This window comes from Acartia tonsa, chromosome 6 (genome assembly GCF_053477335.1).
Source record: "Acartia tonsa isolate MP-2025a chromosome 6, ASM5347733v1, whole genome shotgun sequence".
In the NCBI taxonomy this organism is placed as follows: Eukaryota; Metazoa; Arthropoda; class Copepoda; order Calanoida; family Acartiidae; genus Acartia; species Acartia tonsa.
Window position 1 is genome coordinate 45,494,113 of NC_137265.1, and position 18,075 is coordinate 45,512,187.

Sequence of the window (18,075 nt, forward strand, 5' to 3'; positions counted from 1 at the left end):
CTTTATAATAAAAGAAAGCTTAGTTTTAAAATAATTTGATACTAGCGATACGTGCGTTGCGTGATGTGGCCAGATATTGAACTAAAATTTAACAGTTAACTAGACATTTACCTTTCATAACGATAATTTGAAATCCTAAAATATTTTAAAGAAAGAAATCGTCAGGGAGAAGATAATGGAAGAATAGGGTTAATAGTCAGAATTCAGATAACCAAAAGAAAGTCAATAAAACATTGAAAAAACCTAGCCAATAGCGAAATAATTATATCGAGCCCAACTATAGTATTTTATATAACTTAACTATAGATAAGGTAATGTCTCTAAAGTCATACTCTAATTATAGCAAATATTCACTTAAAAAATTGCGGACACAAATTAAAAAAATATAACATTTATTTATAAAAATAAAAATATAACAAATAGGTGGAAAAATGTATAATTTTAATAGAATGTGTGATAAATATAAGGTCCTTTTGGGCAGTTTTGGGCATCCCCCTTTTAGGGGGAAAGAAAAAGGGGAGGGGGTTGAAAAAAGGGGGTTTGGGTGATATCCTTATACTAAAGTAACAGGATGTGTGTCTGTTTGTTTGTGTGTCTGTGTGTTTGTACCGAAGGATCTCGCTAACCGCTGAACCGATCAGGTTCTCCTTAACAGGGTAGCTTCTCATAGGTTCTGGGAAGGTTTATAACTATTTTGGGGGAGGGTACCACCACCCTCCTAAGAGAAATCGCCCCTAGAAAAAAAAATTACACTCCCAAAAAAACTTTTTTTAAAATTTTTTAAAACTAAAAATAAAAATGGGAGAAATCGCCCCCCCCCCAAAAAAAAAAAAAATTATTCCCCCCCCCCCCAATTTTTTTAAAATTTTTCTTTTTAAATCTAATATAATAATAAAATTGGATTATCAAATTTGACTCTCCCCTCCTCAAGTGCCCCTAGAGGCCTCTAGGGCCGTAGCCGCTAGTTAACTATATAAATTAGTAAGCTTTTTTGTATCTAGAGAAGGATTTCGCTAACTGCTGAACCGATATGGTTCTCCTTTCCAGTGGAGCCTTTATAGGTCCTGAGATGGTTTTAGGCTATTTTATTTCTAATAATAAGTCTAGGTATGGTTTTAGGCTATTTAATATCCTTTTTAAATGCTTTTTACGACATTTGCCCAAAAAGGGTGCCCAAAACCACTTTTGGGCGCCCAAAACCCGCCTAAAACCCTTTTGGGCAATTGGGCCGCCCAATATCAAAAAAAGTGCCCAATTCGACAACCCTGGGTTATACAGTGTGTTTTTTTTTATGAGAACTTTTTTGAAAGCAATTTTACCCCACTTATAGTTATCAGAAATTAATGATTAAGGGCTTATTTTCTTCTTTTTTTATAACCATTTATAGAACATCAAAAAAAAGTTTTTATTAAAAAAGTGCAGAAAAATAAAAAATTCAAGGCCTAGGTGTCAACATCTAAAAATGGTTTTAGCGCATTTTTCTCATGCTCGAATCTTCTACCCTTTGCAAGAGTGGCTGCAAAACGCTTCAAAGTTGATATACAGAGTAAAAAATTGATACAGATACTTTTGGGAACATTTACTAGAACATATTAAAGTTTGAAAGCCATATCTCAACCAAGGAGGGAGTACTGGCCCTTTAAAGTTGACTACTGAAAATCCAATTTTTTTCTTGCAAAGGGTAGAAGATTTAAGCTTAAGAAAAATGCGCTAAAACCATTTTTAATTTTTTTAAATTTTTGATTTTACTGTACTTTTTAAATAAAAACTGAAATATTTGTTTAATATTCTATAAATGGTTATAAAAAACGAAGAAAATAAGCCGTTAATCATTAAATTCTGATAACTATAAGTGGGGTAAAATTGCTTTCAAAAAAGTTCTCATAAAAAAAAACACTGTATTATTGGATGGAATAAAGTTATTCTGTAGATGAAATATCACTTTTCTTACAGTATACTAACAAGACATAATTATCTTATTTTTTTTTAAGGCAACAGGATCACAACTGTAGTTTTTTTATATTAAAATTTACATATTAAGTAAGGCCACAATATGATTGAGCAGTATAATAATCTAAAAGGAAGCCTAAAGATTGGATCATGCAAAGAAATAGTTGAATAAATTATTATCAATTTTATTGAAAATAAAGATTTTTGGATACAAATTGTTACAGATCCTAGAACTTGGTATTACCAAGCATACATATGTGGAGAAATATCCCGTATCGCTTCGAAACCAATTAATATCCAGTGGAGCATCGTATTAAATCCAGTTTTCTATGAATATAAAAATTTACGATTATAGGATTAAAACCAGTTTTTTAGTCCGTGCCTTCAGCATCTCTGGGGTTAAAAAAAAATAGTTTTAATTTTGTATTGTATTTTTAGGCAGCGGTTTATAATACGATGCACGAAATAACTATTCTAAAATTGCCCTATCTTTAGGTCCCATTTATGTAAGTACAAATGTATTATAGTAAATACTTTGAAATGAGAATCTTAGTGCATAATATACATAAATTTGAGAATCATAAAAATATTTTGGTATAACTTTATCAGATCTAATATCATATGTAATGTTGATGAAGGTCATTATTCTACCCCTGAATTAAAATGTAAATTTAAATAATTTAAATTTTTTTTCTTTTTTAAAAATATCTCTTTCCCCTTAGAAAGGTAAGAAAATAAAAATTACGAGCAGGTATGCAATATTTCATTTTTGTTGTATTTTAAACGATAATGTTTAAATTACAGTAGGCAAAAACATACTGTAACTGAGACATTGCCATTTGAAATACGACATAAAATGTGACAAAATTTTCTGGAATTTAAAGTAATACTATATTAGGTTAAATACTGACAAATGTTAGGTACATGTTTGGAATGTAATAATAATAATATAATAGGCCATAAGGTTTTTTTGGGTATGGCCCCTTTCGTAACATCGCACGAAAGGGGCGATTCTTCGTATTTTTCACAGTAGCCTTTCTCCTATTTCTAGCCCCTGCGGGGAGCTCTAACCCTGTGGGGCAATCACCTAACCCAATATAAAAAGCCATTTTAAAATACGACAAATCGCCCCTTATGGCGCGATGTTACGAAAGGGACTATTCGCGTTTTTTTTAACAGAATATTTAATTGTTATATCTTTGCTTATAATAAAATATCCTTTTGTGATTTTAAACGTTTTAAAATCTTTCTTACATAAAGAAATAAGTTGGTATTTTTAATGATAATTAGAAATCCAAATAAGTCGCTTTAAAACTATGGATTGACAAAATAAAAAAAATACCTAGGTAATACGTCTTTCAAAATGTAATATTATTAACAAAAACAAGAGAAAAAAAGTAGTTGCTTCGATTATTTGCCCACAAACCATTCTCTCCAATGATCCATAAATTCGCTTGTAAAGTTAGTTTGGAACACTCTGAAATCAAGAAAAAATAAGTTAATCATTTGAAACACAAAAGTCGACACCTAACTGCCATTGTAACTGTAATTCATACAAGCACCCAAAGTATTATAAATGCGTTCTCACAATCGTTGGCTTTCTTTTTTGGCCGATTTAAACTTGATGTGTCTAAACTTGGAAACCTATAATTTCATCTACAGGAAGGGTAAATCCATATATCATCATTGGGGATGTACAACAATTTATCGTCCATTGTCTTATCTGTTAAGATCCAACTAAGGGCACTTTTACGTACAGTCAAACAAATTGGTATGGGTAGCAGTGATTTTATTCTTTCTGTCTACTCCACTCAAATAAAGTAACACCCTATGAGACAACCAGCTCTTTAATTACTAACCTAGTTAATTTAACCTAGAATGCCTGGGCCCTTATATAGGCGCAGCTCATTACCAAGCACAGTTTGTACTTCCAGACAAGGATACTATGTTGGCCACATCTACGCTGTGTATCTACCTTCATCAGCAGCAGCAACACCACCAGCAGCAGCAGAGAAGCCAAGAGCCAACGACAACAATCTCCCAACTTATCTTACCAACACATCATCAACAACCTTCCAGAGGTTTTTTAACAACATCGACAAAGAGGTTCACTCTGCTAACTTTTAGCTTTAGTTTTTAGCTTGCCCGACAAAGAGTAAGACAACTCCAGCCTGTCTTATTCGGCTTCTCTTAATCAGAGCTGGTATAGAGCAAAATCCTGGCCCAAACCATTGGCCCTGTATCATATGCAACAGTAACTTAACACCCTATGCTGTCCAATGCTCATCATGTCAAGAATGGCTCCATGTCAAATGCTCTGGCCTAAAATCTACCAAACAGAGATCCAAATTAAAATCTTGGACTGGACCATGCTGCGCCACCAGAAAGAGCCCCCCTGTCCCCCCCACCCCCAACAAACCCCCCCGGGACCCCCTCTCCCCTCGTGTCCCCCCTCGGGACCCCCCTCCCCCCCGTGTCCCCCCTCCCCCCCGTGTCCCCCCTCGGATTCCCCCTCCCCCCCGCGTCCCCCCTCGGGACCCCCCTTCCCCAAATGGACCCCCTCGTGTCCCCCCTCCCCCACGTGCCCGCCCTCGGGACCCCCCTCCCCCTCGTAACCCCCCTCGGGACCCCCTTCCCACCCACAACCATCAAGGCCATAACCTGAAGATTTACCAACACAACATCAATGGATTCACTGGTAAACTCGACGAGCTGCTACATGCCCTAGAGAAAGGAAACTTTCTCATTGCAGCCCTTCAGGAAACTAAACTTACCGACAGATCTAAGCTAAGAAACACTCCAAACTACACATTTGTGAGAAAAGATAGAGGTGTGAACAAAGGCGGTGGCCTAGGCTTTCTAGTCCACAAGGATGTTAATTTCAATCTTGTTCCTGAACCTGCCATTCTTCAACAAGATCCACACCTCGAATCCCTCACCATCTGCATACCTGGCAAAGACAACAACCTTTCTAGATACGCATATTCCTACTTTTAGGGAAGCCTAATCAGTGCCACACATAACATCTAGTGTTAGTCATGCAATTTAAATTTATAAATATTATGAAAAATTGTAAAGTACACCTGGTACTAAGCAGTAGCTTGGTGTACTATTGTATGTACTGCTTCGTAAGACGGGGCGTAATCTGTCACTGAATAAATGTTTTTTATGTTTTTTTTTTTTTTTATGTGTATATACCTCCACAGAGCAGCTGTAGCCCACAATACACCCCCCCTCTTAACCATCTTCACGAGGGACTTGGTGAATCTTACTACATACTTGGGGATGTAAATGCTCACCATGAACTCTGGCATTCAGAGGCCAACCCTGATGCCAGAGGCCAACTCCTAGCCGACACCATCTCTAACAACAGCCATGGAATCATAAATGAAGACTTACCTACAAGAGTCACCAACACAGCTTCTACAGCACCTGACATCAGCCTTGCCTCCCCAAACCTCATTCCCACCAGCACCTGGAGAATCGAGAATAAACTTAGCTCAGACCATCTGCCGATCTCAATCAGCCTAACTGCTAACTTCACAAAATTCAACTCCAAGCACTTTACCTTCATGAATTTTTCAAAAGCCAACTGGGAAGAATTCACAAATTTAACTGAACAATCCTTTGCAAATGCCAGAAATGTTACAGACGTCCACAAAGCGGAAAAATTCTTCAGAAACATCCTTCTTAAAGCCTCCAAAAAATCCATCCCAGCTGGAAGAATTCCTAAAACTTACAATGCCCTTCCCACAGAAGCAGCAAGACTAATTGATGAGAGAGACGAGATTAGAAGAAACAACCCTAATGACGACAGACTGAATGATCTTAACAACAACATCAACCAAAAAATCAGAGATCATAGGAAACAAAAATGGACTGAACACCTTGACAGCTGTCTACCTGGTTCTAAGAAATTATGGAGCACCATCAAAGGACTTGGCAACAACCCCAGGCAACCTGAGAACCAGGGCATCTCGTTCAACAATAAAACCATCAACCATCCCAAGAAACTGGCCACTAACTTCAACAAACAATATACTCCAAATACAGACAAGAAGCCCCAGCAAGCCCTACGTAATATTCTGCGAAGAATGAAACGCAAGGCTAAGGACCAAGCACCTGTTTTCACCCCTGCCCAGACCTTGGAAGCCATCAAGAAGGCCAAGAGCTCCAAAGCACTTGGACCTGACGGCCTGTCTCCAATTATGCTCGGACCAAATGGGATTAAATACCTCACTAACATCTTTAATGTCTGCATCAAGACCTCCAAGGTCCCCACAATCTGGAAGACAGCCAAGATCATCCCCTTACTAAAACCCGGCAAACCTGCAGATAAAGGCCCCAGCTACCGCCCCGTCTCTCTTCTTTCCCCCGCAGCTAAAACATTGGAAGCTCTTCTTTTACCACTAGTCAATGCTGCTGTTCAGCTTGCTGACCACCAGCATGGATTCAGAAAGAACAGATCGACAACCACAGCCCTCCACAGCATTTTGAACCACATCAACTCAGGACTTAACCGGAAGAAACCCGTCAGCCGCACAGTCTCTGTGGCAATTGACCTGTCCAAAGCATTTGACACTGTGGACCATCAGCTTCTTCTAGAGGACATCAACAACCTTCCTCTAAATGACTATGTCAAACGCTTTCTCTGTGGTTATCTTCGCGGCAGACAGACATATGTTGAATTTAGAAACTCTAGATCAACATTTAGGAAAGTCAAGCAAGGGGTACCACAAGGCAGAGTTTTATCTCCTGTTTTGTTCAACCTCTATATGTCCTCCATGCCCTTACCACCTGGCGACATAAAATTGGTATCTTATGCTGATGATTCCAACATTTTAAATTCTGGACCTGTTATCGACACCGTGGTGAAAGAGATCAACCAATATCTCGATACGCTTGACACCTGGTTCAAGAGCCGTAATCTTTTCATTTCACCTGCCAAGTCATCAGCTACTCTTTTCACAACTGCTTCATATGAAGTAAATCTAACACTGGATGTGAAAATCAATGGTGAAACTGTCCCGACCGTCAAGAAACCCAAATTTCTTGGGGTCACTTTTGATGGCCTCCTCTCCTTTAACCAGCATGCTTCAGATATGAAAACTAAGCTACAGTCTAAGAATAACATCCTGAAAGCACTGACTGGCACCAACTGGGGCAAGGAGAAGGAAGTAATTACCAACACATACAAGGCCATCGGACAATCTACACTTAACTACTGTGCTCCAATTTGGACCCCCTCCTTAAGTGAAACTAATTGGAAAAGACTGCAGGCGGCCCAAAACTCCGCGCTGCGCACCGCCACAGGCTGTCATCTAATGTCTGACATAGATCACTTACATCATGAAACCAAGCTAATGAAAGTCAGACAGCACTGTGAAATGCTCAGCAAACAGTACCTACTCTCTACACAGAAACAGGACCACCCTAACCCAACGAATCTAAATGCTCGCCCCCCTGCCCGCCAGATGAAGGAAACATTGACCTCCAAATTTGGCAGGGAAATAAAGGACTTATCCACCCCAAACCTCTCCTCCGATGCCTATAAGAGGAGACTGAAGCATATCCACACCACCTCTGTCAGAGACATGCTAAACAACATGGCCAACAGCAAAGTTCTCAATGCCCCCCCTCCCCCCATAAACGCTACTGAAAGGGTTCTACCCAGAACCACCAGAAGCACACTTGCTCAACTACGTTCCGGCTATAGTAGCTTTCTTAACAGCTACAGAGCAAGAATTGACAATTCTATTGATGACACCTGCCCCAACTGCCCTGCTACTCACACAACCAACCACCTGTTTAACTGTCCGGAGAACCCTACTACCCTCACTGTCAGAGACCTCTGGACCAACCCTCTGGAAGCAGCCAGATTTCTCAATCTGGCCAGTAATGATGATGTAACGGATGAATAAGAAAAATGGGCTACAGAAAGAAAGAACTTCCAGACAAAGATAGTGCAATTGAAGGGTTGTTTGTCTGTTGGATGTTACTTAACCTGATAGGCTAAAGAGATAGATTGGGATACATGCGGATAATCTATTAAAATCAAAGAAAAGCCCCACTTAAACTAGGTATTACTAAAAGTACTTACTTATTATGATGGATTTCCTTGTGAGGGCCTAGACAGAAGGCACGAACTTGAAATTTACACAGTTTACAGGAACGACCTTAAATAATGCCTGGTTCATTCATTAAAGTTGATTTCAAATAAATTATACTCTAGTTATAATGAGTAAATTTCATAAAACAAGGATTATAACATCCATAAAAACGAAACTTTTAATAATAGGTGGTAGAAAAAACAAACATTATCACTTTTGGAGTGTCAGAACTTAATAAGAAAAATATTAATCATTAAGTCTAAACACACAGTAATTGAAATCCGTTAGAAATTTCCAAGACAATTATAACATTCCTAAATTAACGATAAGAGCTATTACATACGGATATAATTGTATAGACCATAATAATTATAGAACAGCTTTAATATACAAAAATAAGTCTTTTGATGATTTATATAACAAAAATAGGACATAAAGCTCATACCTAGTATATCAATTGCCTCAAAACGGCTGGATGTATCTCATACTTGCACTTAAAGCATATAGTATGATTGATAACTGAATAACTAATCCTTAGATTATCCATTGCATTATCCCTCTTTTGTATATACTTACCCATTTGGTTGTTTACAGGTCTCTGCATGTATTTAGGATCATATTCATGGCTATCCACGTGGATTTGCATCAAACATTTTGAGCTGTGCTTGTAGTGACATCGCAGACATTTGTACACCAATAAACTTTTCTCCTAATAAATATCTTTTGGATAATGGAAAGAAAAAAAAGTAGCGGGTTTCGTCGTATTTTCACAGTCGCTTTTGTTATTTATGGTCAGGTTAGGTAAATATTTATGATGCAGGGTTAGGAAATCAGCCCTACAGGGTTAGAGACCCCCCCCACCCCTGCAGGGGCAAGAAATAGGAGAAAGGCTACTGTGAAAATATGACGAAACCCGTTACTTTGTTTTATTTCCATGATACGAAAATGTTTAGAATTAATAGTTCATGAATAGTTTCCTTCAAGATAGAGCCCTACTTTACCATAAAGGACCATATATGTTCATTGTCCATTTTGCTTTAAGTTACATTAGTTTATAGTTCACAAAGACATAACCATTTCAGCTGTTATTGTCATTAATACTTAAAGTTTAAAACTGGAAAATGTTCTGCGAAACTAAATGATCAACCAACAGACATAAATGATCAAGCCTAAAACATTATATGTTAGGTTGATCATTGGATGTCGCTGGATTTAAAAGATAAATGCACTTAAGAAATTCATCAATATAAAAGACTCTCTAGTGTAAATTAAATACATATAATGTTTCAAAATTTGAAAATGTTAAAAAAAGTACCTGTCTTTTCATGTGTTGTTCAAGTCTTGAATATTTGTCCGTTGCATAATTGCATCCAGCACATGTGAAAAATCTGAACAGAAACATTTAAAATATAATAGCCTGGAACTTGAAATAGGTCTTTCAGACGAAAAAAAAATCTCATCAAGTTGGCCAATAAATACATTCTTTTGATGGTAAGAATACCATTAAAATCATCATCAGTTTGTATGTAAGGAAGGCTTGTTATGATAAAATATGTAAAATCTGCAAAAATCCACAATTTTATGCAAAACCGGATTTTATACCTATATAAATTTAACCTGTGTATTTTAACCATCCTGTTACCCAGATCAATCTAAGATGTGTAGGCTGCCCGCTCATTATTCACCACCTCACTAACTGTACTTTTACCTGTGTGTTTTAACCATCCTGTTTCCCAGATCTATCCTGGATGTGTAGGCTGCCCGCTCATTATTCACTAGGTACCTCACTAACTGTACTTTTACCTGTGTGTTTTAACCATCCTGTTACCCAGATCTATCCTTGATGTGTAGGCTGCCCGCTCATTATTCAATACCTCACTAACTGCGCTTGTACCTGTGTGTTTTGACCATCCTGTTTCCCAGATCTATCCTGGATGTGTAGGCTGCCCACTACCTCACTATCTGCGCTTGTACCTGTGTGTTTTGACCATCATGATCATGTTACCCAGATCTAGCCAAGATGTGTAGGCTGCCCGATCATTATTCACTAACTCAGTTACTGTACCTGTGTGTTTTAACCATCCTGTTGCCAAGTTCCAGCCAGGATCTGTAGGCTGCCCGCTCATTATTCACTACATTACTTACTGTACCTGTACCTGTGTGTTTAAACCCTCCTGTTTTCCGAATCCTTCAGGATTAATCACTACCTTACTAACTGTACCTGTGTGTTTTAACCATCCTGTTTCCCAGATCTATCCTGGATGTGTAGGCTGCCCGCTCATTATTCACTAATTCACTAACAGTACTTGTACCTGTGTGTTTTGACCATCCTGTTACCCAGATCCAGCCAGGATGTGTAGGCTGCCCGCTCATCATTTATTACATCACTTACAGCTCCACCATTCTTGTCAAACACAGCACAATCTACAACATTAAAAGATAAGACTTTCTAATAACAAAGCTATTTACTCCGTCTGTCCGTCAATAACGCTATTTTCTCAGCTGTTATTTTAGAAAAACTTGTGATTTTTTTATGTACTTCAATTTCAACTATTGTTTGGTCGTAGCTGGGTTATTGTCAAAGTTATTAGGTCATCCCAGATAAGAGCCCTGCAGGAATTATGCATAGAAAAAAAACTATCACCTTTAAATTAATCTTAAAACATATTCTGCACAAGATTTATTTTTTTTCCCCTGCTACAAAATTTTTTATTTTTTTTTCTCCCCTAGATTTTTCTTAAAAAGTAGAGGGGAAAATAGAAAAATATTTTAAAGAACTCTATATTTTATTTATTTTATCCCTCCTACCACACATTTTTTTAGTTTTTTAACCAAGGAGGGGGGCGAAATGGAAAATTTTTTTCTTAATTTTTACAATTTTTTCCCCTCCAACCACTTATTTTTTATTTTCCCCCCCCTGAGCAGAGGATCCCATGCAGAATATACACCCCTGTCTTAAAAATAGGAGGGGGGGGGGGGGGGTTAGTGTGCTCGTAGTCACTTTAAGAAAAACAGAATTGTTTCTAATAATGAAGGGGTATCACGAATATCACTCACCCACCAACCTCAGTATGACGTAAAAAGAGGATAAAATATGAAAAAATTATAGGTACCTATATACTGTTGAAATTGCTGGATAAGCTGCCAGATATCAGGATCCATATCCTCTGGTTGGTCCTTCACAGAATCCAACTTTAATCCAACCGCTCTCTCTTCTTGCAACTTAAATATAAATATAAAATGTCTTTCTCAGGGATCTTAAGGGATAAGACTGTTGACGATTAATTTGATGTAAGCCCCTAATAATGATAAACAAGATTAAGAAAATTTAAATTTTTAGGGGAAAAGATTGTACAATGTAAGTTTTGTAGATGTGAAACCCAATAAAGATTTCATTAGTACCAAAAATTTTGTTAACCAACAAAATAACAGATATTGTACCTAGTATATATAACTTTAAAGACCAGTACTATCTAAAGTCCAATCTTCCATACTTAAATACACCTAAATATGTTAATACTGCATTTTTAGTGCTTTTAGTACCTACCGGATATTTATTAATAATAAAATATTAAAAAGTAATTAACGAGATTCTACAGTCATAAAATTGTACTTAATAAGTTTAGTCCTAAGAATGATCAATTCAGAATTAAAAACATCACTAAAATAGTAAAAGTAAGCATGGCAGTCGCTGTGATGAGGTACAAAGTGGAACTGTGAAGAAACGGCTAAACAGCCGTTCTTGCCGAAAACCGCCGTTTCCCTCATATTTTAAACATGTCGATATTCAAAAAGTAACAATTAAAAATGTAAAGGAAATTTCACAGTTCCACATTGTACCTCTTTAAATCAACTGCCATACCAAATGTCAGTGCTGTAATTCTTTTTTTAGTAGAGTTCCTTTGAATTTAGGTTTTGCTTTCAAAATGTGTCACACCCGGCTTCCCCCCTTTAACAAAGATAATACACAGTTTATTAACTTTTTGTGCAAAAATTAGACTGAAAATATAATAATGTCTAATTTAAATTTTAGAATAGGTACCTACCTCATTATAAGTTTTAAGCCACTTTTGAAACTCTTCCTTCTGTAGCTGATTAATGGGGAGCAACTTCGGAATCTTTTTCTTTTGATGACTACTATACGCTTTCCATTTTCTAAATATTTTTACTTTATACAATTGAATGAAGGAAAGTAGTGGGATCGTCATTTAAGCCAGCTACAAGTTTCACTTTGTTAGAGTACATGATAGTCGTGTGTAAAATCCAAGTAATAATAAATCCATTTGTACAAGCCATTGTCGGTGCTTTCCTTCTGAGTGCATGTCGAGCTTTGAAACCCCCATCCTTATTTTTTAAATATTGGGGAGGGGGTTGTTAGTTTTTATTATTGAATAACCCCTGCGGGTTATACCCAATATAAATTATCATAACCTAACCATAAGTAATAAAATACAAATAAAAACTACCTTCCCACCCCTTATTACATTTCATTTCAAACTTACGGGGGGGGGGGGGGGGGGTTCTATACTCAAGAAGGCAATTTGAGGGGATACGCCACAACTACACTAATTTTTTTCACCTTTTCTCTGCAGTATTTTCCTGATTCAATTCTTGTATAATTTCTTGAAAAATGGAAGCATTTTTAATCTCTCTGCTGTAAACATTTCTCTCCTTTTTAATTCCTTGAGTGTGAATTTTATTTTCAGATCTGCCAGGTCCAACTTTTCTTACAAAGCTCTTATGTTGTTTGGGAACTTTTTTCTTTGCAACTTGATCATCATAGCATACATTCAAATTTGCTTTACTTTCATGATCATTGAAAAGATCGTCAAATTGATTTCTGTCTGAGATTTTATCAAGTTTTGGCGGCGGTTTCCGTAGAGGTTTGCCTTTGCTGCTGGGCTTAGCTGAAGATTTCTTTGAGATTTTTATCTTTTCTAACATAACTTTTGGCTCTTTTAAACTGACAATTTTGTTGATCTTTGGCCGGCCCCTCTTCTTTGGGATGTTATTTCTAAGACCTTTTTCAGTTTTAATACTTTTACTGGAGATTGGGGACAGTTTCTGTTTCTTATCAGGTACTGGGGATTCATCATCACAACTGTCAGGCTCGGATTTGATTGGCCGTTTGCAGGACCTTTGTCTGGATGTCCTTACTGTGTCGTTCATTTTTAGTTCTCTTCAGCATCAAGATCTTACAACCAAACTCCTAAAATAATATTTAAGTGATATTAAATAATATTTCTAAATATAGGCGAAAGATTTAATGAACATAGTACATCTCTAAAGATAAACCTCTTCTGAAATCATTGGCGGAAAAGTTTTAACACTGCTAGTGTGTACCAACCAATCAAGGTTTGATAACATTAGCATTATTTCTTAAACAAACAAAAGAGAGAGCTTGTTAATAAAACTTTGGGGGCCAGTATGAAGTAATTTACAGTCCATTGTATCATCCCTCCCTTAACTCACCTCTGTATAGAGAACTCCTTGAATAGTCTGTATTATACCAAGCTAATATCACTTCACATTTTCTAAACTTTCTGAAGTTTTCAGAAATTAATGCAAATTTGTCTAATATAGAGGATAATATAGCAGTATAAGTATTAAATTTGACTAAATATTTTGACTTTATAATACAATAATTACAATATAAATCAAACTAATTATAATATACATATTAATTATATTAAAGCTGGCAGTAGAGTTGCTTCAATGTGCTAAGTTTCAACTAGTTCGTAAAGAAATTGAGCTTTTTTGTTAGAAAATAATTTGTGTTTTTTATTCATACTATTTAGAAAAGAAACTATTCATGAATTAGAGTTGAAGATTTTTCAGACAACAAAATTCTAGAATTATAATAAAACGAGGAAATGATTTAAATATCTTAGACTGCATATAAATTTGTAATTAGAGTGTCTTTTTGACTTTAACAAAACAATATACCTATTAACTACACATTTTAAAAATTTAAAATTCTTCATATCTTATTCATGAATAGTCTACTTTGATATAATTAGAAGGCATAAAGTTTTTAATTGTGCTAAAAAGATAAGTATACATACTTAATAAATGAAGGGAAGGAAAAAATCGTCATCCAACGTGAAATACACTTTTTCATTGAAATGTTACTGAAAATCTTTGAATTAGTACATAACTACTTATATTTTCTCAAATGTGAAATGTTAACAATTACCTAATCCATTAAAATTTTGCGTCAGATGACAGTTAATCCGATCCCCCTAATTACATTTAGTATTTTAGCACTTTCCCCCAAAGTGCCTATCGAGCACAGAACCACCACTTCATTTTTGAAAAGTTCAAAAGAGGAGCTAGAGGGGCCTATGCCCAACTCCTGCGGTGCGCTAACCATGCAGAACTACCTCTACCCCAAAATAACTTAACCTGAAAAAAAACCCAACCCCCTTACTATCAATATAATTCATAATAAGGGGTGGAGGCGTTTCTGTGTTCGACTAAGCTCTTAGAGGGAAACCGCTAATATCTTTTTAGGCAAAGCATTATCGATATTATTTAATTAAGCGAAATAGAAAAGCATTAAATGATTTAAAATTAAACTATTTCAGATCTATAAAAAGTCTCCCTAAAACATATTTTGGATTGGCTATGAAGGGAATGCAAATTTTACAAACTAATTTTACTATTTTCAAGTAAACTAAACGTTTGTACGATAAACAGTCTTTTTAAGCTTCAGTTTACATTTGGAAGTTAATCAGGAAAATTAAGGATAGGACTATTTGTATTCTACTATTACAGGTTTACTGGCCCAAGCACCTCCTACAATTCCTCCAATGAAGAGTTCATCTTATTTTATTAAATGTATATGTTATCATTTATCATAACTGTGCTATTATGATCTCAATAAAATAAGATCACACTTTGATTATGTTTATCATTGCAGAATCTTGTGAGGTTTTAAATATGTTTTTATAACTGATTTCAGTATATCAATAATGCCTAGAAAATGACAGGGTTGTGCTGCGCAGATGTTCTGTGTTCATAAAGGTGCGCTAATTACCAAATACCGGTTTATCCTTATTTCAACAATAGTAGCAGCGCTACAGTTAAAAAAAAAAAAGGCACATTTTTTCAAAAAGATCTACGGAATTCCACAATGCACAACTCTGTTCATTAGGCTCAATTAACAAATGATTAAACCCGTAGAGGTTGGTGATATTTTTTTCAAAACAGAAGATTACTGAAATCAATTAAAAATGTTAAGCCCGTTGTAGGCTGGTGTGGAATATATATGTAAAACATATATTATTAGGCTCGTAGAAGCCGGTGTAGAACAAATTGATAGGCTCGTAGCAGCCGGTGTATTTACAAAAATTGTAAGATTAATTTTCAAATAAATTAGGCTCGGAGCAGCCGGTGTAAAACTGTCATATAAAGTATATTAACAAAATATGTTATATGTAATTTTTTCCAAATAAATATAAAGAAGAATTCTTTTCTCAAACATAGTAACTAAAAATAAAGAAAATTTATAAATTGTGTGTTATTTTATTCGTAAAAATAGAGGATAAATAACTAATCTATAAGTAGCGTAATCCAAGGATGTAAATTTCCAAAAGTAGCGCAATTTCCAAACTGTCATTTTTCCAAATAGGAAAGAAAATTAAGCCACCTTATTAATGGGTAGGACAAACCTGCGTCATATTAAAGAGAAGCATAATTTACAAAGCAAAACTTTTAGATTCAACTATAAAGCACAAAAAAGTACAAGTGCTAAAGACATATATAATTTCCATAAAGCCAATAATTTTCAAAATCACGAAACCTCACCGGATTCAATAAAAATGGCAGAAGTGAGGGTAACAACGGAAGCGCCAAAGCTCTCCGATTACTCGCTTTACTCAGATTACAAAGACAATGTGGCATTATGGAATATGATCACAGACATTCCCAAAGCAAAAAGGGGGGCCATTCTTTTAGCGGGGATCAAAAATGATCATCCCCACTTTGGGGATAATATCCAAAGACAATTACTGCAAAAATATAGGCCCGAAGAAATAGGTTCTGCAGAAAATTCTGTGGATAAAATACTAGAATTTCTTGACGGACATATTGGGAAACCTTCCAAGCATTTAAAATTCCAATGTCTAAGAGAAATAGTTGAATATAAGAGAGCTACAGGTCAAGAATTTTCAGAGTATGCAAAACATTTTGAATACTTAGTTTCCAAAGCTGAAAATGCAGGGTTGACAACATTATCAAGCGACATAAAAGCAGGGTTCCTTATGAACAATGCTAACCTCTCTGCACAACAAATAGAGCTACTAAATTCCGTGGTAGATCTATCCGACGATAAAAAGCTCTATGAAAATGTCAAAGTAAAAATGTTTGACATGCTAACCAACGTTTTTGGGTTGAAGAATGAGACTAGCTCAGATAAACTGTCAGACGCTTTCATGGCACAACATGAAGACGCATTTGTTGCGTGGGCAAAGAAGAAAAATTTCCAAAATAATAAAAACTATAAAAATTCCCGTCACAACAATAGTAATCGCACGCATGCCCCAAGCAACAGTAACAGTTTCCAAAACAATCATTCCCAAAATAACCTAGCACAAGGGGAGAAAACCAACCCTAAAGACGCGAGGGGGCGTATTTTACAATGTAGGAGCTGTCTGTCAATTAAACATTTACAAAGAGAATGTCCCTATAACAAAATGCAAGACGGACAAAGACAGGACAGATACAGACAAGCATTTGTCATAGAAGGACAGACCTCAGACACGGAAGACGACATTCCGGAGCATATTCTCAAAGAAATTGAAGAGGCAGAGAATAAAGAGAATGATAATAACCAAAAGCACATTTTCTTTACTACAGATAAAAATGAATTATCAAAATTCACCGCTGAAACGCTAAATGCAGCAGCGCTTGATACCTGCTGTTCTAGCAGTGTCACAGGCATGAAATGGCTAAAAATATACATGCAGGCTATTCCCAAACATCTAAAACATTTACTATCAGGACCACATCATAGTAAAACATCGTTCACTTTTGGCAACCAGCAATCACTATGCTCACTAGGAATTTACAAAATACCTATAATTATTGCCAATGAAATACATGAACTAAGTCTAGATGTCATAGACTCAGACATTCCACTACTCATGTCCAAACAACACATGAAACAACTAGGAATAGCAATCAACCTAGTCAATGACACAGCTACAGCTAATGGAAACCCCATTAAGCTCCATACCACAAGTGCAGGCCATTATATTATCAATCTGTTAGGCCAAGATGACCAAGAAGACTCAATGGTCATGCAACATGTAATGCTCATAGACTTAGAACAAGCATCCATAAGACAACAATACCAAATGTTAGAGAAGCTCCATAGGCAATTTGGCCATGGCAGCAAAACCAAATTTGTTGATCTTTTAAAAGGAGCAGAAAAGTGGAGAGATCACTTTGATGAAATGATTGACAAAATTATAGATGGGTGTGAAGGATGCATTTTCAAAAAGCGATTACCAGATAGACCCTCTGTAGCCCTACCATTGGCAAATGATTTCAATAACTGTGTAGCCATGGATTTAAAGATATGGAAGGGAATACCCATACTGTACATGATTGACTGTTTTACAAGATTCACAGTAGGCACAGTATTAAAATCAAAGACCCCAGAAGCAGTTGTCAAAGCTTTCATGACTCACTGGGTAAGATATTTCCAAAAACCAAGAGAGATCATCACAGATCAAGGTTTAGAGTTCACAGGCTCCATTATGATGGAGGCAATGAGCAAACTGGACATAATCATTCACACTACAGCAGCGTATAGTCCATGGAGCAATGGACTATGTGAGAGAAATCATGCACTAGTAGACAGCATTCTCACCAGAGTACTGGTGGACTTCCCAGACATGGACCTGGAGACAGCCCTGGCATGGGCATGTGTAGCCAAGAACTCCTTGTCTACAGTATATGGATTCTCACCTTTTCAACTAGTATATGGGAGACAACCAAACCTACCAAA

The 18,075-nt window shown here is 36.3% G+C and overlaps 1 protein-coding gene across 2 annotated transcripts; it reads right to left on the reverse strand.

The window, feature by feature from the left end:
• Window positions 1-1,973: 1,973 nt before the first annotated feature.
• On the reverse strand, window positions 1,974-14,743 carry LOC145322784 (uncharacterized). Of its 2 annotated transcripts, XM_080165039.1 has the most exons (10): window positions 14,067-14,743; window positions 13,533-13,850; window positions 12,640-13,269; window positions 12,107-12,215; window positions 11,174-11,282; window positions 10,373-10,484; window positions 9,376-9,448; window positions 8,637-8,769; window positions 8,051-8,126; window positions 1,974-3,427 (listed from the first exon to the last, which is right to left on the reverse strand). In XM_080165039.1, the coding sequence occupies exons 3-10, from the start codon at window positions 13,227-13,229 to the stop codon at window positions 3,361-3,363; spliced, it is 1,269 nt and encodes a 422-aa protein (XP_080021165.1). In that variant the 5' UTR covers window positions 13,230-13,269; window positions 13,533-13,850; window positions 14,067-14,743; the 3' UTR covers window positions 1,974-3,360. The 2 variants fall into 2 exon arrangements, with proteins under 2 accessions (XP_080021165.1, XP_080021164.1); XM_080165038.1 differs by having other exon boundaries at window positions 13,533-14,743.
• Window positions 14,744-18,075: the final 3,332 nt, after the last annotated feature.

What these genes read in the sequence shown, in the direction of transcription:
- LOC145322784 (XM_080165039.1), bottom strand. Translation starts at nt 13,229, where the DNA reads ATGAACGACACAGTAAGGACATCCAGACAAAGGTCCTGCAAACGGCCA. An exon ending in GCAATTTCAACAGTATATAG is followed by an intron (nt 10,485 to 11,173) that starts GTACCTATAATT and finishes TTAATGTTGTAG; the next exon opens with ATTGTGCTGTGTTTGACAAG. An exon ending in AAGGAAATCCATCATAATAA is followed by an intron (nt 3,428 to 8,050) that starts GTAAGTACTTTT and finishes TCTTGATTTCAG; the next exon opens with AGTGTTCCAAACTAACTTTA.